Source organism: Cavia porcellus, unplaced genomic scaffold, assembly GCF_034190915.1.
Source record: "Cavia porcellus strain 051 isolate PalLab524CR breed Dunkin Hartley unplaced genomic scaffold, mCavPor4.1 scaffold_1, whole genome shotgun sequence".
Lineage (NCBI taxonomy): Eukaryota > Metazoa > Chordata > Mammalia > Rodentia > Caviidae > Cavia > Cavia porcellus.
This window is the reverse complement of record NW_026947484.1, coordinates 45,014,726-45,036,148: the sequence shown is the minus strand read 5'-3', so window position 1 is coordinate 45,036,148 and position 21,423 is coordinate 45,014,726. Positions and strand designations below refer to the sequence as shown.

General features: G+C 39.2%; 1 protein-coding gene across 3 annotated transcripts in view; it reads left to right on the top strand.

Annotated features, from left to right (window-relative positions):
* Nemf (nuclear export mediator factor) overlaps window positions 1-21,423 on the top strand; it is a 44,816-nt gene that overhangs the window by 21,788 nt on the left and 1,605 nt on the right. For 2 of the 3 annotated variants that reach the window (XM_023565908.2, XM_003471805.5), the window contains 13 exons: window positions 2,867-2,970; window positions 3,551-3,613; window positions 5,030-5,142; window positions 7,122-7,179; window positions 9,593-9,651; window positions 9,754-9,874; window positions 11,122-11,398; window positions 12,754-12,796; window positions 12,911-12,960; window positions 15,141-15,294; window positions 17,754-17,831; window positions 17,964-18,161; window positions 20,372-20,404. In XM_023565908.2, coding sequence (XP_023421676.2) covers window positions 2,867-2,970; window positions 3,551-3,613; window positions 5,030-5,142; window positions 7,122-7,179; window positions 9,593-9,651; window positions 9,754-9,874; window positions 11,122-11,398; window positions 12,754-12,796; window positions 12,911-12,960; window positions 15,141-15,294; window positions 17,754-17,831; window positions 17,964-18,161; window positions 20,372-20,404 — 1,351 coding nt within the window. Of the gene's footprint in view, window positions 1-2,866; window positions 2,971-3,550; window positions 3,614-5,029; window positions 5,143-7,121; window positions 7,180-9,592; window positions 9,652-9,753; window positions 9,875-11,121; window positions 11,399-12,753; window positions 12,797-12,910; window positions 12,961-15,140; window positions 15,295-17,753; window positions 17,832-17,963; window positions 18,162-20,285; window positions 20,405-21,423 lie in introns of those variants that run through there. The other variant, XM_063247179.1, reaches the window with a different exon arrangement.

Sequence of the window (21,423 nt, the reverse complement as noted above, 5' to 3'; positions counted from 1 at the left end):
GTGAGGGGGGAAAGGGGTGTGCTTCAGTGGGAAGGTCGTGGGTTCAATCACCAGTACCACAAGAAAAAAACAAGCAACGGCTGGCTGGAAGTTGCTGGGTGATTGGACTTCTGACATAATCAGTGTGGGCCATCATGTATGTACCCTTGGCTTCAACTCTTTGCTTTTTGATCTGTTCTCCTGACCCAGAATGATTCTTTCTCTCTTCCACTTATAAGATTAAGATCTGGCTGTCAGCATTCAGGGAGCCCAGTAGAAATGAGCTTGGTGGTAGCATGGATATTTCAGATGTGTACTGCATGTTAAATGTACAGTGTTACATTTGTTAGCCCTACTTCTGTTAGTGTGGAAATTAGAAATCCAGAGCTGGAAAGGTCTAGGGAAGCAACTGAGCAGAGCTTTCAGCCAGTCCTGTTTCCTCCCCCTTTTTTTTGTCTTTTTCGTTTTTATCGGTACCAGGGATCAAACTCACGACTGCCTGCTTGCAAGGCAGGTGCTTATGCTGCTGAGCTAAATCCCCAGCCCATTCTTCTCCCATTCTTAAACCCTGTTTCCTGCCATCTCCAAAGTGTTTGTGAGTTGGACATGGTAGATAGTTTCTTGTATCTCTCTGCGGTCATCTCATGTGGTATGGCATCATGAGTCTGACCGCTTGTCTGTTACCACATATCAAAATTTTGTTGTCTTTATGCCCTCATCCTCTTGCGCCTTTGACATCTCTATTGATGAATAGGATGGGCTGTGATTTTCAGTTCTTATAAAGTTATTCTCACGTATTGGTATCAAGGTTTTATTTTCTCATAAAACAAATTGGGACGTGTTCTTTTTAATTGTCCTTAAATATTTGATGGCATTCACCTTTAAAGCTGAGTAGTCTTAGAATTTTCTTTTCGGAAATTTTTTTGAAAATTTTTGAAAAATTTTTAAAATTCTTAGTAGGATTACTTAGATTTTCTGGTTCTGGTAAGCAGTGTTCTTTTGAGTCTTTGTATAAAGTTTGAAAAGTATTGGCAAAAATTTTACCTAAGAACTTTTTTTTTGGAACCAAGGGTTGAACTTACAACCTCATGCATACCAGGCAGGCACTTAAGCCACTGAGTTAAATTCTTGGCCCAAGAACTTTTTTTGAGACCAGGTGTTAGTATGTAGTTTAGACAGGCTGTAAAAAGTCACTATGTAACCCAGGCTGGCCTGGAACTCACAGCAGTCTTCCTGGCTTAGCCTCCCGAACGCTGGGATTACAGGCATGCATGACCACACCAGGCCAGAGCTTTTTAATATCATTATGGATTATCCATTTCTTGTTTTCTGTACTTTTCCAAGTTTTTGCTTCACCTATATTAGACCATATAAGTGACATAAATATGGGACTGTTAAATCTTCCTGATAAGAGCCTTTTATTAACTTTAATATTCTTTAACTTTTTTGTCATTGTATAACTAAGCCAGTTTTTCTTTGATTAATGTTTGCATGACATATCTTTTTATGTCCTTATATTTCAACCTTTCTGTGTTTTCAAGGGTGTGTGTGTGTGTGTGTGTAGTGTGTGTTTGTGTGTTGTAGTTGTTTCCCAGTGTGTCAATTTTAGCTTTTTATCTGAGCATTTAGTACACTGTTATGTGATCTCTAATATCCTGATATCTTTGGGTTTAAGTCTGTCCATCTTAATATTTGCTTTCTATTTATTCCACTTCTTCTGTATTCTTTGTGTTCTCTGTTGCTCTAAGATGATTATGAAATATGTTGATTTATTTCTCCCATTCTCTTTCAATTCTTTGCTTTTCTTTTTAGCTACTCCTTTACTGTCAGTATGCAGTGCTTAAATAAGTATTGTATATCCATTCAGCAACGAGGAAGATACATTTTTAAGTTAAAAAAAAAACAGCAGTATGTGAAGCAGTGTGTAATATGTCTAAAATACTGACAAGAAAGTTAGAATAAATGTTTTAGTCTTTGTGCATACGAATTGGAGAGACATGCAGGAAGCTAATCACAGTGGCTCCCTCTTTGATAGTGCTGATGAGAACGGTAGACATGCCAAATTTCTCAGTATTCTTACGTAGTCCTTAAAACTTTTGAACCACAAGTATATGTTCCCCAATCACAAGTCAATTAGAAAATGCTAATAAAATCCTTTTCCTGTTACAGTTTGGGGGTTCTGTAGGAGTTTGATTTAATGCCTGTGTGCAGTCTTCCATCTTTAACCAGAAGCTTTTAAAATTACAGATTAAACCATACTGAAGATTCTCTGTTATCATACATACTATAGTAAATACTTATGTCCATTTATATTGTCTGTTGTTTTCTAAATGTTATATAAGTGCATATACTTTTCATCCTGATAGCATTGATTACAAAGTCCTACTTTGTCTGTTGGAAAAAGTTTCAGTTTTACCTTTCTGAAAGAAAATTTTGACCTTTTGTATAAAAGAAGTATAAATATCATCTATACAGACATGAATTATGTTGATTAATTGAGGAAGAAGAAGAATAAAAGCTCTCTTTTTTTACCATGTGTCCAGAGCCTACTTGGTGCCCCATTTAAAGCTAAACCTAAAGGACCCTTGGACATGTTTTATTTTTGATTTGTGTATTTCATTATCGCAAGTTACCTTTGAGTTTAAGAAGGCGGTTTTATATGCAGTGAGAAGATTCTTTTTTAAATGTAGAATTTAATTTCTTCTAAGACTGCTTTGAAGAATACCTTATGTTTCAGGTTTTTAGGTTGATGCTTTAATAAACCATCAAGTTGTCTTATCTTACACAGGCAGGATAGCTTCCTGCTTTGTTTCATTTGTGAGTGGGATATAAATTCCGGTAGCTGTGAAGAAACAAGTACTAACTTTATTTCCTTTCAACTTGGTAGGTTTGAGAAGTTTCTATGGTTCATTAGCTCAGAGAACTATTTAATTATAGGCGGTCGAGATCAACAACAGAATGAAATAATTGTGAAAAGATATTTGACACCAGGTAGGTAAGATTAAACTTCTAAAATATTTTTTTTCTAGTAGTGGAGATTCATCCCAGTCTTCCACCCATGCTAGGCAAGGCTCTCCTGAGTTATACCCCCAGGTAATTTTCAAATTTATTTTGAGAAGATCTTGCTAAGTTAGCAGAGCTGTCCTGAGGATTGCAGTCCCTTGCTTCATCTTCCTGAGTAGTGGTATTATTATGTGTCACCACACTTTGGCTTTAAACCATTCTCTCTTAAGTAATTGGATTATTTATTTCAAGATTAGATAATGATTCTTATGTGCATGCCTATAATCACAGCTACCTGGAAGGCTGTGGCAGGAGGGTCTCTTGAGCCCAGCAATTCTATACCAGCCTGGGTAACATAGTAACACCCCATCTCACAAAGGAAAAGAAAATAGAAAAAATAAAGACTTAAGGGGCTGGGGATTTAGCTCAGCGGCATAAGCGCCTGCCTTGCAAGCAGGCAATCATGAGTTCGATCCCTGGTACCGATAAAAACGAAAAAGACCAAAAAAAAAAAAAAAAAAAAAAAAAAAGCTTAAAAATATCATTTTTTAATTTGTTTTTATTTAAGGAGATATTTATGTACATGCTGATCTTCATGGAGCTACTAGCTGTGTAATTAAGAACCCAACAGGTAATATATTGCTGTTACTCAGAATGTTACTTTCCTTCAAATACTTTATTTTTGTTTTAAAATATTTTTAGAGGAACTATAAGGATATCATGACAAAAGGTTATTCCATGAAGAAGGAATAGCAGTTATAGATTTATATATATCCAGCAGTAGAGTCCTTCAATATATGAAGCAAAAATAGACAGTATTTTTAGGTTTTTATTTTTTATTTTTTCTTACTTGTTTTTGACACCAAGTACATGTATTAGAAAAGAAGAAAGCCATGGGAAAAAATAGACAATATTGAGGGGAGAAATAGGTCTACGATAAATACTTGGAATTTCAACGTTCAACTTTTAGTCATAGTATAATTAGGCACAAGATCAACAAGCAAATAAAAGACTTGAATGTTTTATAAACCAACTAAATCAATCCAGCATCTCTAGAACCCTATCCCTAATCCTACCTAACAGCAGCAAAGTTTTTTTTTTTTTTCAATTACACTTGGAATGTTGTCCAAGATACACTGCAAAACAAGTCAAGGTAAATTTAAGATGACTGCAGTCATACAAAGTAAGTTCATTACCTTAACGGTGTGAAATCAGGAACCACCTATGGAAGAAAATTTGGAAAATTCATACATGTATAGAAGTTAAATGACACACTAAAGCAGTGTCTCAAAGAGGAGATCACAAAAAGCATCAGAAAATATTTTGAGATGAATGAAAGAAAAACAGTGTATTAGAACTTGTGAGATGCTTCTGAAGCATTGCTTTGAGGAAGATTTCTAACTGTAAATGACTAATTTTTGGAAATTTCTATTAAAAAAGAGGAAAGTTGCCACTTAGATCAATAATTCTGCATGTTAAGAACAGAAAAGAAAAACCCAAGTTAGGAAGGAAATAATAAAGATTAGAATAGAAATAAATATGAAAAGAACAGAAGAACAAGCTGGGGATATAGCTCAGCAGGTAGTGCCTGCCTGGCAAGTGCCAGGTCATGAGTTCAATTTCTGGTACAAAAAAAAGAAAAAAAATGGGCCATCGATTTAGCTCAGCGGCATAAGCACCTGCCTAGCAAGCTCAAGGTCATGAGTTTGATCCCTGGTACCAAAAAAAAAAAAAAAAAAAAAAAGAATAAACAAAACGGTGTGATTCTTTGCAAAGATTAAACTTTTATCTTCTTTGGTTAGGTCTTTTTATTTTTCTAAATTATACTTTCTAGAATTAACTTAGAATTATTGATATAAATAAAATTTGTTTTTTTTACATAGGTCATTTAAAATCCTGTCATAAAATAAAAGCCTGTCATGTAAATGTAATTAAAATAAAAGGTGGTATGACACAGTAAGACTGAATCTGTTGTTACAGAAGGCCTTCATGTTTTGCTCTCGGCGAATCTGTTCTTGGGTATTAAAAGGCAGCGTTGTTGTTACAGGGGAAGTCGTCCCTCCACGGACACTGACTGAGGCAGGCACAATGGCGCTTTGCTACAGTGCTGCTTGGGATGCACGAGTTATCACCAGTGCTTGGTGGGTGTACCATCATCAGGTAATAAGGGCTGTAGTCCTTTGTCTTCATTTATTAAGAGCTATGCTCAGCGCCAACTTTGGAAGGTACAGAAATAAATTGGGCAGAGTACCTACCTTGATAGAGCCACTTAGGTGGTACAGAAAAATATCTGCTTGCTATCCGATAGCAAGAAAAAATGTTAAAGCATACATTGGATAGAGTGCTCTAGGAGCTACTATTATAAAATGTCAGGGGAGGCCCATCTGGTAAGATCTGAGCAAAGACCTAGATGAAAGGAATATTAGTGTAGTTATACAGGATAAAAAGAGTGTTCCAGTTACGGTGGCATTTTGGCCTACAAGGTCCTGCTCCTGTTCATCTTTATTGGAGTTTCTCTTTGTGCTTCCAGAAAGTATACCTATGCCTTCTGTATTCCCTTGGCTTAGTAGTTGCCCTTTGTGGTTAATACTGAGTTACTTGATGATGCTTTGTTCCATATTTGAAGTCACATTGCTACTCCTTTCATATTTTCAAGAATTAAAGTTGATAAACAGATACTTTTCCAAGGTCCTAAAACTGTATGGTAGGATAAAGAGTTCAATTCTATTCTCTTCCCTCAGATTTAGTTTTATTCTACTATAGCTTTTGGTATTTATTATCTGTGGTATTTTTTTTGGGAATTAATACTTATAGTTTATATTTTTTACCACAGCACTATTATAAAAGTGGTTCTGTGTCGTGAGTGTCTTAGAGCACTCTGAACTCCGGGAAAGGTAAACACGCACACACGCCTGATCGGGACACGGGGGGTACAGCGCTCGGAAAGGAAGACAGGACACGGCACTTTTACTGTCTGCACCGCGTTACACTGCACTGCACGCACAATCTTTATTTTAGGATTCATATATAGTAAACCCGATCAGTTCACAGAGCCCAGATAATTAAGTAGTGAAAAGGCATTCTTTGTGGCAAGCTACAACGTGACAGACTACAATGTTTATTCTAAAACTATCTAAGTGAAGTAAATAATCACAACCAGTTCTCATAACTTCTCTAGCCCAGGAAGAAATTCATTAGCTCAAGAATGTTGTTAATTTGTCTGCTGTTAGTGTCACAAAGGGTGGCCAGCCACTTCCTCAAGACTTCTGCAAAACAAAGCCAGCTCACAGTATGGATTCCAGAGGGTGAGGGGTCTCACTGAGAACAGGCATTCCTATTCTACCTCCTTCTCACATACCAGGGCGGCTATTGTAAATTGCAGGTTAGAGGGGGTTTGGCCTACAAAGTGACACCTCATCCCCCACAGTTCTGATTCTTTTATGAGATTTTAAAATGATGTTTTAATAACTTCATGACAAAAACATTGTCAGATTTCAGGTTTTGAAGATTCATAAAAATGTTTTCAAATGACAGAGTAAATTCATTCAGTTTGTTCTGCTAGACACAGACACATAAGCTGCTCCCTGTTTTTTTTTTTTTTTTTTTTTGACGGAGTTTCACTTTCCTGGCATAGGCCAGGCTCAGTTTTGCAGTTCCGTGCCTCCCAGGTAGCCAGGGTATGACTGATTGACTGATTTTAGAATATTTTAAAAACCTGCTCTTGCCATTGTTTCTTGAAATGAAAAGCTATTTTATTAACAAAAAGTTTCTCAAAAGGATTTAATAAATAACAGTTTTATTTTAGTTACTGTAGCTCTGTAATACACATACTAAATCATCCTTACTTTTCTCCTTACATCCCATGGTGGAAGAAAGGAGTGCAGTAGTTGTGGCTGTAGTCCATGGCATTTGAAAATTACTGATGTAGTAGACACCTTGTTATTTCTTGGTTGCTGCATTTAAGGACATCTATCATTTAAGGGTAACTGTCCTTAAGTGTTGAGAATTTTTGGTAAATTATGCTTTTCAGGACATTGTGTTGCTCCCTTAAATATGACTTCTTTCTCCACTCGAATGCAAAAAAAATTTCTTATTTCTTAAGGTAAGAAATATAATACATCATTGTGTTCCTTACTTAGGTTTCTAAAACAGCACCAACTGGAGAATATTTGACAACCGGAAGCTTCATGATAAGAGGTAACGAACAACAGGGGTGAAAAATATCCCTGATTTGCCAGGGATTAGGGAGACAGGGTTGAGAACCATCTACAAGTATTTTCAGGACACAAATTGATTTGATTTCGTCAATTTCGTACATGAAATCTGTTATGAGATGAGCAAAGTTTTGCCTTTGTGTGGCAAATTTTAGCACTCATCATGTGATTGTCATCTGTATTTCTATTGATGAGAATGTACTTTCACAGTTTAGTTACTAAGATGAGAGGATGTAGCCTGATCCTTTTTTTTTTTAACCTCAAAAGAACTTTAGGCCCGGGGCTTTAGCTCAGTGGCTCAAGCCCTTGCCTGATAAGTGTAAGGTCATGAGTTCAATCCCTGGTACTTTAAAAAAAAAAAGATAACTTTAGACAGGAACCTCTCATACAAGACACAGAAGTCAGGTGGCAGTTGGTAAACTGTATTCTTGTCACATGGTTGACATAGAATATAACAGGCAGCAGGGAAACACCGAAGGGCTCCCCTCCTCTTCCTCAAACTCACACTCCCACCCTCTGCCTTGTTCCCCCAGTGGCCCCAAGAGGGAAGGGAAAGGCCTTTCTCATTCAGGGTCCAGGCCCCTCACTGCAGCTCAGGTTTCAGTGTCTGGCAGTGGAAAAGGGACAGCAGGCCGGTCCAGGGAGGCCAATGCCCAGAGAAAAGGGACAGTGGCAGGTACCTGATCCAGGGGGTGGAGTGACGGCCTTCCTGCCTGCTTCTTCCCTCTGCAGTGCTCTTAGGCAGCAGGGCAAGCTCAGGACAGACTCCAGGGACGGGGTGACACCATCTGAAAGGAGCCTTCACAGGGATGACATCCTATTGGATCACCTGGGGCACAGCAAGCCATAAAAAGGTAGTTGGGACCCGGTAACTCCTAGGCCCACCCAAAACTGTTGCCAGATGGTTTCAGAGCTGGAACTGGACAACAGCTTGGGCAGGGGCTGGTGCTAAGTCTGAGAGCTCTGGCCCCTCCTGCTGTCCATCAGATAGACTTACCTGTGTGCACAGGTTCCAGGCAGTTGCCAAGATAGCCTTATAGCCAGAGAAGCAACACAAACGAATTTTAAGAGTACAGCACTCCCTGATTTGATCCTGGTGACTGTAGTTACCCTAGCCTAAGTGGGTGTGCCTCATGTTGGGCAGCCAAGGGCACCTGAAACTGCCACTCCTAGCCAACAGCTAGATACCCAGACTGGCCCCTTCCCTGGGTCTGCACCAAGGCTGCTTCAGAACACCTTGGAGCAGTGGGTAGAAGGTGCTCAGGATGGTTAATATTGTTACCACACAGAAGAAGCTCAAAGGCGTCTTACTGATCACACCAGGGCTGGTTTTAAACTGTTTCCCAGGAATCTGGGAGCCAGGAATGCATCCCTGCCCTCACAGAAGACAATCCCAACAAAGAGGCACTGCATACGTGAAGACAGAATGTGGGAGATCCAGTGACTTCTATAGATGTGGGTGGGCACTGGGTCCACTGCAGACTCGCCTCAGCCCTTCACTCTGCCTTAGTTACTTTTCTCATTGCTTAGACAAACTATCCAATGGCCAAATTCAAGGGAGGAAAGGTTTACTTGGCTCATAGTTTGTAGGGGGTTCAGTCCATAGTCAGCTGGCTGTAAGGCAGGGTGGCAGACAAGCATTACAGAAGAGAAGCAGTTCATGGCAGGCAAAAGGTAGCATACCTAGAAAGGGACCATAGCAGCTTCTTTCTGCCCCTTTTATACTCTTCCTGGGCTACTGGAATTAGGGTGCTATCAAACCAATCAGTGGACTGATTTAATAATCACACACCTTTAATCCCAGCATCACACATTGTAGATTCAGCCACCTCTGAAAAAGCTGCACCTAAGACTGCATGAGGCTTTAGGGAGACATCTAGACACAAACCATTATATAGCAACCCTAACCCTGTTCCAGCAGCTCCCCCACCCCATATTACGGTTAATATTGTTACTACACAGAAGAAACTCAAAGGCATCTTACTGATCACACCAGGGCTGGTTTTGAATGGCTTCCCAGGAACCTGTAGGAGCCAGGAATGTATCCTTCAGCACCTACAGAAGCTTCTCAGGAGTTTATAATTTCATTTTCCTAAAAATACACCTGTGGGGGCCTCAGATTCTTTGCAAAATTTATAATAGACATATGAATGTGAATGTTCTCAGCTTTGCACTATCCCTCAGTTCTTTGGAAACTCAGAACAAAAATGACTGGTCTGCCCAGCCCCATAGCCTGACCTTTTAAATAAAAGTAATTACATTCTATGAATGGGAAATGCCCTTAATATCAGAGTGAAAGACAAAGTGGATATGATCAGTGGTGTCAGATATTTGCAGATCAAATAATGGAGAAAACTGATCTTTTAATGAAAATTAATGTGCATTATCTTTTGTAGGAAAGAAGAATTTCCTTCCTCCCTCATATCTAATGATGGGATTTAGTTTTCTCTTTAAGGTACCCTTTGGCTTCTTTTTATGTTCGGTTGTTTTGTTTCATTTTACATTTTTATATATTTTACCTAAAAGTTCCATCAGTAAAAGAGAGCTTTTTCTGTAGGTAGATGAGTCTTGTGTTTGGAGACATCGGGGTGAACGAAAAGTCAGAGTACAGGATGAAGACATGGAGACACTGGGAAGCTGCACAAGTGAGCTTGTATCCGAAGACATGGAGCAACTAGGTAGTTCCAGCTGTTAATCAGCCGCACTTTCTGAAGTCTGGTTTTGTGTCTGAATACTTATTTAGGTGATCATGTCTCTTGGAATAACCGAAATTTTTCAAAAATGAAAATGCTGTCAGTTTTACTGAATATTGTATTATAGAAATGTGAAATATTCCAGTGAATTAAAAAGTATTTCATGGATCCATAATTATAGTGTATCTTTAAGTGGTAGGACTTCAGTGTTTAATGGGTAATCCATAAATGTGCTTACCAAAGGTGGCTCAAGGTATGCGAACTAGCATTTACATTTAGGATCACCAAGTAGAAATGATAAAAGGATGAATTCGTAGCAAGCACAATTTCTCATATGAGAGTTTGGGTTGATTTAACACTATATTTGCTTCAAGGAGGAAGCACCTGTAGTTGCTGGAGTAAATTTATCCACCAGTCTAAGGAATCTAGAGACAGTGTGCCCTTTAACTACTTTTTCAGTTCTCTCTTAGGGGCATTCATTTTTAGGAATAAATATTGCATTATTTCATTTACAACTCTTATTTGTCAGATTCTGATAATTAATGTTCACTGTGTTGCTGGTTCTGTGTTAAGTGTTTTATATACAATATTCTAAAAATTTTCATTACCATTCTTGAAAGATGGGTGGTAGCATCTTATAATATAGGTTAGGCAACTGGAGTCTGTTATTATTGGCCAGTATTCTTTTTGCCACAGTATGAATACTTTTGTTTTGTCAGTCACATAACAGGTATTAACTTTAGTTTTCATTTGCAAATTATAAAAGCTGCAGAATTCTACATAAAGAATTTTCTGTAGGAAGTGGTCGTTTCTTTTAGTTTGCTTGGATTTTTTAGAACTGGGGATGGAACTCATGACGTTGCTTTTAGCAGGCAAGTGCTTGAGCAATCACTGAGCTAAATCTCCAGCCCTTCATAGCTAGTTTTATTATCTCAGTTTTTGGAAATATCTAAGAAAGGCAAGTTATGATTTTGATTGTAGTAATGGTAGCAGTGGCCAGCAGAGAAAGTTACTGTGGTAAGAAGATGTCAGGAATCAGATAATCTAACCTATTAATGCAGAGTATCTTTTTTAAAAATCAAAGTAGTACCCTGTGGAAATGAGCAGGTGTATTTCTGGTTATCTTTTGGAGAAGCAGAGAGTTAGTGGAATTCTTTTATGATGTTTTCTAAGAAAAGCATATACCGTTGTTGGCAGACCTGTACACTGCTGACTTTGCTGTAATTCTGCAGATGGAGGTGACACCAGTAGTGAAGAAGATAAAGAGGAATTGGTTGAGGAACCTGTAGAAGTGGAACTCGTGACTCATGCTGGCCAAGAGGATGTTACTGTTCAGAGCGGTGTAGCTGAAATGAAAGAGGGGTTAGTTCAAGAAGAAAGCTCTGAAGAAGAAGGCGAACCTGAAGAGGTTACGAAAGATAAGGAGCCTGCTGGTGAGATGAAGGACGAAGAGGAAGGGGTAGAGTACCCTGATACTGCCATTGATTTGTCTCACCTTCAGTCCCAAAGGTAATCCCAAAGATGTCGTTTTAATTTTATTTTGTAAGTGTATAATGATAAGCTAATCCTTATAAAACAATCCAAGATTAACTTCATACTTTTACTCTGCTGCAATATGTGCAGTTCTTGAGGTTTCCAGGGAGAGGACCACTAGGGCAGGGAGAAGAAGAAGAAATAAAGATGAGACACAGAAAGCTGGGGTCATGGGCAGCCCTGTCCTGCTGGGAGGAAGGAAACTGGCCCTTCACTGCAGGGGCATTTATTTATATATTTTAGCAGTTTAATGACACGCGGTGTCCTTTTGCCTAACAACCCATTGCTTGGCTTGTCCAGCAGCTTGGTGTTTCTTTGGGCTGAAGCAGCTTCTTCACTGGGTGCCCTGGGTGCACTTTGTTCCTGGGATGGCCACGCCCCAGCCCTGCACATGTGATCAGTTTTCAGCTTCAATGTCTGCCATCACTACTCTCCATTGTTTTCTTCTTTTTTTTTAACATTCAGTTGGGTCTCTTTCTAAAAAACTTCCAGGTCCAGGGTAGAAAAGTACATAAATACAAAAGTGGCCAGTATAGGTTAAAATACAGACCAAAAAATGGTTCTGAATGTTAATAACCTAACAAGTGCAGTTCAATTTTTTAATAATTCCATTTATTCATAAAAAGAGGCTTTGGTTTTAATGTCTTATCAATAACCAGTTTAGAAAGCATTATTATTGGACTAATAAAATGACTTAGGAAGACAGGTGATGGCGCATACCTGAAATTCCAGCGCTCAGGAGGCTGAGGTAGGAGGATCATTGTGAATTTGAGACCAGCCTGAACTGCATAGTGAGATTCTGTCTCAAAAAGACCAAAAAAAAAAAAAAAAAAAAGAAAAACACAAGACTTAGGAATCAGACAGACCAACATTGAGTCTTAGAATGTGTCTGTATATACGCTGCAGCTTTGTTCTTAGTGAAATGGAGCGGTACCCTTTCATAGAGTTTTGGTACAATTTTATATATGTAAAGCATTGAGCAGCCCCTGGCACATAAGTTTTCAACATCTTATCGTTATTTATGTTTAAGAATATATAAAAAGACCAGGTGTGGTGGCACACGCCTGTACTCCCAGCACTCGGGAGACCAAGGCAAGAGGATTACTGCAAGTTGCAGATCCACCTGGGTTACAAAGTGAGTTCAAGGCCAGTCTGAACTGCGTAGTGAGACCCTGTCTCAAGAAGACAAAAAAAAAAAAGGTTAATAATTTGATTGTATTTCTTTTTTCTAATTTTACAAAATTTGAAAGTTTATAAGATTGGAAATAATTGAGAATGTTTTGAAATTAGTATTTTTTTATAAACCAGTAGACTTTTCTTTGTTTTCATAGGTCTTTCCAGAAATTGGCTTCAAAAGAAGAATCTTCTGATTCAGTAAGCTCTTTTCAAAATTTTATGAAAAAAATTGTGTTTTGATAAATAATTTTAACTTTTCAAAAATTAACCATAAGGATTTTGCTATGTTTGCTTGTTCTTTTGTTTTAATAGAGTGGTAATAAATTACAGAGCCGAAGACACTTGTCAGCCAAGGAAAGAAGGTAGGCAGCATTTGTGTGTCCTACCTGAAAAGCATGTTTTTATAATTTTTTAAATTGACAGCTCAGGCTGGGTGTGGTGGTGCACACCTGTAATCCCAGCACTCGGGGAGTTGAGGCAGAATTGCTGCAACTTCGAGGCCAGCCTGAGCTACAAAGTGAGGTCAAAGTCAGTCTAAACTGCGTAGTAAGGCCCAGTCACAAAACAAAACAACAGAAACAAACTTGGCAACTCAGCTATCACCGAGCAGTTGACTGTTGTAAAAAATTCTTTTATTAAATTTACCAAGATTTAGCAGAAAGCTTTAAATTTTGATATTGAACTCTATGTTTTGAAGGTGTAAGGACCTAATCTGTCAGGATAGTAGGAGATCAAGTAATAAGATGGAACTTTTAGTGCATAAACATGTGTATAAGTGGTTATAAATTATGAAGTAGACAGGCTGGTTTTAACACTGATAGGAATATATGGAAATACTTGAAATTAGAATTTTTTAGTGTAGATTTTGATTTTTTTTTTTAAATGTGTGGTGCTAGGGATTGAGTCCAGGGCCTCATGCATGTTAGGCAAACATTCTTCCTAATTGAATTTACAACCCCAGTCCTTTGATTTTCATTCATTCATTCATTCATTCATTTAGAGACAGAGTCTTGCTATGTAGTCCAGGCTGGCCTCAAACTTTCAGTGATCTTCTGTGTCAGCCTCCTGAGTACTGGGGTTACAGTTGTGCTCTTCCATGGCCAGGGAGTTTTTTTGTTTTATTTATTTAGTACCATAGATTGAACTCAGGATCTTGCACTGAGTAACAGGTCTCTGGAGGCAAATAAACAGAGAGAACTGCTACCAGTAAAGCACTCTAGAAAAGGCTTCCAGACTGGAATAGATAATAAAAACTGTTTTGTGTGAGAAAACTGTGAAAGAATTACAAAGAGCTTTCTGAATACACTGCACTGTGTTAGATACAGAGTGTATAAGGAGATGACATCAAGTTCACATCTTCTAGAGGTTTTCAGTCCTGGAAATAGTCATGAGTGACCTGAAAGTGACACAGTATGAGTAAGAAGAGATCGCTGTTGAGTTGAGATGATTTGGGAAATAGCATCAAAATCCACCTGTGACCCTGGGCACGATGGCACATGACTGTATTCCCAGCAGTCAGGAGGCTGAGTCAAGGGAATGGCACGTGTGAATCCTACCAGCGCAACTTAGCAAGAACCTGTATCAAAATAAAGAAGGGCTGGGGGTGTAGCCCAAGAGTAGAATGCCCCTGGGTTTGGTCCTCACCGCCGCTCCATTCGCTGGAAGTGTAGCTTGAAGGTGAAGTAGAAGTTTGGCCCAAGAAGATAAGGAAAGAGAGAGACTCTAAGAAAAACCGGCATTAGCTAACAAAGGGGAGAGGAGTTTAGAAGTCATATATGATGCTTTGGGGACCTGGTAAAAAAGACAGGTGAACAGGAGAGAACATTTAGTTTATGCACTGATAAATGATAAGATAAACAGGTAATTTGGACAGAAATGGAGAATTTGGAATAACAAGCTAAAGAGGTAGGACTTTATTCTGAAAATGATATGAAGGAGAAGATTAATATATAAAATTAAGGCAGGACAGGGTATGGGCTCTTATGACAGGAAGTCATAAGAATAGAAAGAAAAATACCAAAGCAATTCAGTGTTCCTTCCTCTTTAATCTTCATTTTTTTACACCCACTTATGTAACCAGTTAGTGTGTTTTATTGGATATCTAAGAGTTCTCTCAAGTTCATTTGAAAACAAAGAATTCAAATCCCAGTGCCTGGCCTGAAGGTTCTCAGCTAAGTGAGTGCACCTGGGGAAGGATAAGCCAAGGGGGACAGTGTGTTAGCTGATGACAGAAAGATAAATCCAAGAGGTAAAAATTTTTCAGTTCTCTGGATATATGATTGCTGTAGCCTGCCTGCCGTAGTAGCCTGGAGATGATCAAGTTAAGCAGAAGCCATGATCTTTTATATATTACTCATGTTCTCCTTCCCCTTTGTAATTTTTTTTATGGCACCAAGAATTTGAAGTTCTAAGAGTTTTTTTTTTTTTTTTTTTTGGTACTGGCAATTGAACCTTATACTTCCAGATAGGTGCAGTGCCACTGAGCTGTATCCTTGACACTGAAATTGTAAGAATTTAATGCTTTTATTACTTTTATATTTAGGGAAATGAAGAAGAAAAAACTTCCAAGTGACTCAGGGGATTTAGAAGTGATAGAAGAAAAGGACAAAGAAAAAGAAAGTTCTGTGCACTCTGAAACTCATCAGAACACAAGCAGAAATGTCGCAGGTGTGCAGCCCATGAAGCGAGGACAGAAGGTAATGAGCTTTTGAGAGATGCATGAGTACAATGTGGTTCTTGGTGGGAGCTGTGAGGTTCCTCTTACTTATTAAAAGTTTAATTGAAATAGAAGGATGTAGGCAAAAGACATAATCCGGTGTGACTTTGAAAACTGACAAAGCTGGGCATGATGGCACACAGCTTGGAAGCTGAGGCAGGAGGATTGCCAAGAGTTGAGGCCAGTCTGGGCTACATAGTAAAATTCATGGCTAGCCTGGACTATTTAGCAAGTCCCTGTTTCAAAAGAAAGGAAAGGGGATTTAGCTCAGCAGCATAAGTATCTGCCTGGAAAGCACGAGGTGATGAAGTCCATCCCCGGTACCAAAAAAAAAAAAAGAAAATTAACTGGAAAACTTCAGTGTTTAGGGAACACAGAGATCCTAAGTAGGTCCCTTCGCGCTGTAAGATCATTTCCACTGAGGCTCTCATTTTGTCGAGAGGAGAAAGAGATTGCGATTTTCCAGAGTTACCTGCTTATAAGTGAAAACTGATCTTCTCTTTGTAATCTGGAGACTAAAACCAGGGCCTTGCTTGTGCTAGGCAAGCACTCTACCATGGAACTATAACTCCAGTCTCATAGCTGATCTTTTTTGACAGTTAGTAGTTTCTTTTTCAGCTGTCAGCATGATTTTGGTTCAAGTTTTATTTCTGTTTTTGTTCTTATTTTTGAGGTAAGGTCCCACTATGCAGGCTGGCTTTGAACTCAAGATGATCCTCCTGCCTTAGCCTCCCAAATTCTGGGATTACAGGCAGGCACCACTACACCTGGCATAGAGTTCTTGATTAATACGTGTGTGTGTGTGTGTGTGTGTGTGTGTGTGTGTGTGTGTGTGTGTGCATGTGTGTGCATAGTATTTTATTAAAGGGGATGAAGAAGAGATAGTAGATATAGAATGTAATGGCATAGGCCAGGCGTAGTGCACATTCATATAATCCCAGTTAGGATGGTGCAGGAGGTTTGCAAGTTCAAGACCAGCCTGAGCATTTAGCAACATACTGTCTCAAAGTATTAACATTTTTAAAGTTTAGCTAAGTTTTAGCTAAACTAGGATTTATTTTAGCCATGCTGGGACTCAAACCCAGGGTCTCACACATACTAGGCAAGTGCTGTGCCACTGAGCAGCATAACCCATCCCAATTCAGGGTGTTAAGAACCTCTATAATGTGTGTCTAGCCCTAGCCCTGCTATTTATTTCTGTTTTTCCTCTTATATGGACCAGGATCCTAAGCAAATACAGTGACTTGTTATTACTACTATTTACCTTTTTATTATTTTATTTTATTTGGTACCAGGGATTGAACTCAGGACCTCACAGGTGCTTATGCCACTGAGCTAAATCCCCAGCTACCTTTTTACTTTTGCTTTTCCTATATTTCCAAATCCTGCAATATATACTTAAGAAAAACTTGCAGCTGGGCATGGTGGTGTGCACCTGTAATCGCAGGACAATGAAGGCTTAGGTAGGAGGATCAAGTTTTCAAGGCTAGCCTGGGCTACATGGTAAGACTGAGCCTCAAAAAAAGCAAAACAACAAAACTCTTCTAAGTTTTACTATATTTCTTTTCTGTAGTTCATGCAAAATGAAAAATGTCTTTTTCTATTATCTTAGAGATAATGTGTTTGCATATTTCCTATAGTGCTTAAAATGTTAATTTATCTTTTTTTTTTTCTTCTTGCTCTTCTGCTACTAGTGATTGAACCCAGGGTTTTCATAGTGAGCTACATCCCCAGCCCTTTTTTATTTGTTTCTACTTTGAGTTGGTCTTGCTGAATTGTCCAAACTGGGCTCAAATTTGGTTTAGATTTTTTTGAGACAGACTGTGGCTTTGTAGTTAGTGCAGGCTAGGTTGAACTGTGTAACCCAGGGTGGCCTCAAACTTCATGCAGTTTTCCCGCCCCTGCTTCCTGAGTGCTGGGAGCACAGGCATGCATAACCACACCTGGCTTAGGCTCAAACTTGTGATTCTCCTGTGCCAGCTTGCCAGAAAGCTGGGATTACAGGTGTGTATTATCACTCCTGGCCTTGTCTTTTCTTCTGTGTGTATCTTTTCTCTATCATAGGGTAAATTCATTGAGGGTAAGTACTATATGGTTTATGTATCTTAAAACCCTCTATAATTCTTAGTGAAAGTGGTGCCATTTTCAGTTTTCATTGTTACCTATAACCTAACCCAAAATACTATACTAATCTATATCCCCAGCCCTTATTTACCTATTTATTTATTTACTTTTGAGATGCATTTTCTTGGTTTTTGTTTGTTTTGTTTTTTCTTTTTCATACAGGGTGTTGGTAAGTCCCTCCTCCCTCAACCTCTGAGGAGACACACATCACCCTGCCTGGCTCAAAACCATTTTTGAGAGAACTTAAAAAGTGCCCTTTTTTTCACAGATATTTAGCTCTTTTATTGTTAAATTTCCCCAACTCTCTTTTCATAGAGTAAAATGAAAAAAATGAAGGAAAAGTACAAAGATCAGGATGAAGAAGATCGTGAACTTATTATGAAATTACTGGGGGTAAGTAATATCTAAAGTGTTTCTTTTACTTTTCCACTGGCATCCAACCCATCCGTGGTCATACATCCTCACTAAAATTTTAATAATACTGGTAACAACTTACATTAATTGATTTTTCTCTCTATAAATTAGTCTGCAGGTTCAAACAAAGAAGAAAAAGGGAAGAAGGGGAAGAAAGGAAAAGCAAAGGATGAACCTGTGAAGAAACAACCCCAAAAACCCAGAGCTGGACAGAGGGTGTCTGATGGCGTTAAGACCACGCCACTGTCCCTTGAGGCTTTAACTCATGAGGTACAGGACTTTGCCATAGATGATGCTCACGATGACAAGGTAAGCCTGCCACCCTGGGGCATGGTACTGTCACGCACAGTGACCAGCTTTCCAGGGCCTGGCACTTAGGGTGCATGAAGGCAGCGCTCTTGCTCATGGCAAGCCATCTTTGCAGTACCACCGAGAGACTAAATTTACACCACCCAAACACACCGAGCCTGCTGGCAAGAAGTATATCGCACCTTTAGAAAGAATCCATAGGGGCTGGGGATTTAGCTCAGCGGCATAAGTACCTGCCTTGCAAGCAGGCAGTTGTGAGTTTGATCCCCGGTACAGATAAAAATGAAAACGACAAAAAAAAGAAAGAATCTGTAGTTTCCATAGTGTAGTGGTTATCATGTTCACCTCACAAGAAAAGAATCTGTTTTCAGCCACTGTGCAGTCTCTTGCATGTGGCCCCCCTACCCCGTAGGGTGTGCTACTTGTCCTCTTTTTACATTCTGCAGAGCCTGCTGCTTTTTTTTTCCTGCCCTATTTTTAATAAAACTTTGCTGCTAAAAAAGAAAAAAAAAGTCAGTTTTCTGGAGTGGCTTTATTTGATTATGATAGGTTCTTAGAATCATACCAGGACCTGAGGGTATCTTAAAGATGAATTTTCAATAGGATTGTATGTTGTTGCACTCTCTTATTAATGTTGAAAGCAGTCAGAGTTTAAAGGCCAAGTCCTGAGTTGCAAAAGTAGTGAGAAGAGACAATTGTGCATTTCCTACAAAGATGTTTCCCTTTTGGTTTTATGTGAGTACAAGAAGCCCAGGCTTAAGTGCTTCTTCTTGCATGAATATCTACATTTTGAAATTGAGCATTAAGGTTTTATAATTTTGTATAAAATACAAAAGTTTTACTTTCAGGATCAGCATTGTTTTTCTGTATTTAAAGCCTGAGTTATAATTCTGTGCTTAGTTTAGTATACGTGATGCTTACAGGGATTTTGTATTACATTTCTTCCCTATTGAATAGTGTTTTGTTTATTGGTTGGTTGGTTTTTTTTTGTTTTGTTTTGTTTTGTTTTCTGATACCAGAAAGCCAATTCAGGGCTTCATGTTGAACAGTATTACTGCTTTTATCCTACAATTTATTTTGGCTTCAGATTAGCATAATTTGTAATTTATTCCGCCAATCCTATACTCAAAAATATTCATGAGAGATGTTATTAGTGTTCTTTCATGGCCTGGTATGATGGTCTGAGTGTTTATATTCCCCATTGAAAATCCTGGGTTAGACCCTAAGTACCCAAAGTGATAGGAACAGGATTAAACCTCATAAAAGAGGCTGAAGGGAGTAGAGCGCCCATTCTCCTGGTGAGCCAGCAGCAAAGCACCCCTTCAAGGCACAGCTCCCCAGACAGTGGGTCTGCTGGTGTCCTGACCTGGGAACTTCAGCCTGGAGAACTGTGAGAAGGGCATTCCTGTTGTCTGTTTATTTGGTATCGGGGATCGAATTCACGACCTTGTGCTTAACCAGGCAAGTGCTTGAGTCACTAAGCTAAATCCCCGGCCCAGTTTCTTTCTTTTTTTTTTTTTGTCTTTTTCCTCTTTATCAGTACGAGGGATCAAACTCACGACTGCCTGCTTGCAAGGCAGGCTCTTAGGCCGCTGAGCTCCAGCCCTTCCGGCCCAGTTTCTAAGATATGCAGTCTAAGTTATTTTCTTATAGCAGCCTGAATAGACTAAGGCAGTAACGCTATAAATTTTTCTTATATACATTCACAACACTGTGTATCTTAGTATTTGAGAAGTTTATTCTAATGCTTGAAAATATATTAAAAAGGAAGAAGTTCTCACTGGAATTTTCCATTGCCTTTTCCTGGTAAACATAATCAAGATCAGTTATTTTAAGTTGTCTTAGCAGCTTCTGTTGTTTTGCCATATACTTGATGTGAAATGCCCTCCTTCTCGGCTTTAGAGAGCTGTTTTGTTTCTGACTGCGCTGCTTTCTAACACAGTAAACACATACAAAACACCGAATCCCCTTCAGGGTGTTGGGGCACTGGACCTATAGGTTGAATGTAGCAGCTTGTATCCATCCCATTTGTCTGCTCACTGTTTACTGGTGTGGAATGTCTTTGTTTTTTTTCGGGGGGGGGGGGGGGTATGGGAATCAAACTCAGGACCTTGCGCTTGCCAGGCAGGTGCTGTGCCATGGAGCTGTATTCCTGGCCCTACTGGTGTGGAATTTCATAGCTGACTTATCCATTTTTATGTTTGGAACAGGAAGAACAAGATCTGGACCAACAGGGAAATGAGGTATGACCTGTGTAGATGTTACAGGGGCTCATTGCAGTCCTTTCCTGGGACACTGGACACAACTACTGCCTCCTTAAGACTGTAGCACCTGAAGTCAGGCTTTCCATCCCCACTCTGCAAGACACAGCTGTGTAAACTCGGAAACATTCTTTGTGCCTCATTGTTATGGGGATGATAACTGTCAAGCAGGAGAGTTGTTTTGAACTGATACATCTTTAGAGAAGTTTATGCATATGGCAAACACTCAAGTACTGTAGTTCATTACTACATATTTTATCCTAATTTTGGGTTTATTCATATCGTTTTATTTTTATTTATTTTTTTTCTTTTTTCTTTTCACTGGTACCGGGGATCAAACTCACAACCATCTGCTTGCAAGGCAGGTGCTTATGCCGCTGAGCTTTTTCTCTTTTTTTCTTTTTCTTTACTTATATCGTTTTAAACGTATGAACAATTTGTAAGCGGCAAACCAAGTGAGAAGCCATAGGCTCTGGGCTTCTCAACTACTTAATAGTCCAATTATTTAAATACAGAACCACCAAAAGTTGCATGTTTTTTCATTAATTTTTTAAAGATAATAGGAATTGTAAAAATGACAGCTTTATCAATTTATTCAATGGAAGAATCGACTGATTGAAATGTACCTGCCTGAGCCGTGCTCGAGACAGTCAGTGCATAAACAAAGGCACTGCCCAGGTGGTGCTTGGGTGGACTCTTTATGTGGTTAAGAAGTGAGAGAGAGGACTCCACCAGCCAGGGCTCTCACTTGGCACTGTTCACATTACGCAGTGGATAACTTCTCCTCCAGGTCAGTCAGTCTCATTTCAAGCCTTCAGCAGCATCCCCAGCCGCACCCACTGGATGCCAGCAGTATCTCCCGATTCCTTATCTCCTCCTCCCCACATGAAAAGCACAGCTGTCTCCATACATTGTACAGTGTTCTTGGGGCAGGGAGCAGAATCCCTGGCCAGGAATCACTGGTCTAGGCAAAGTGTAAGTTCCATTTCCATGCAGCTGAC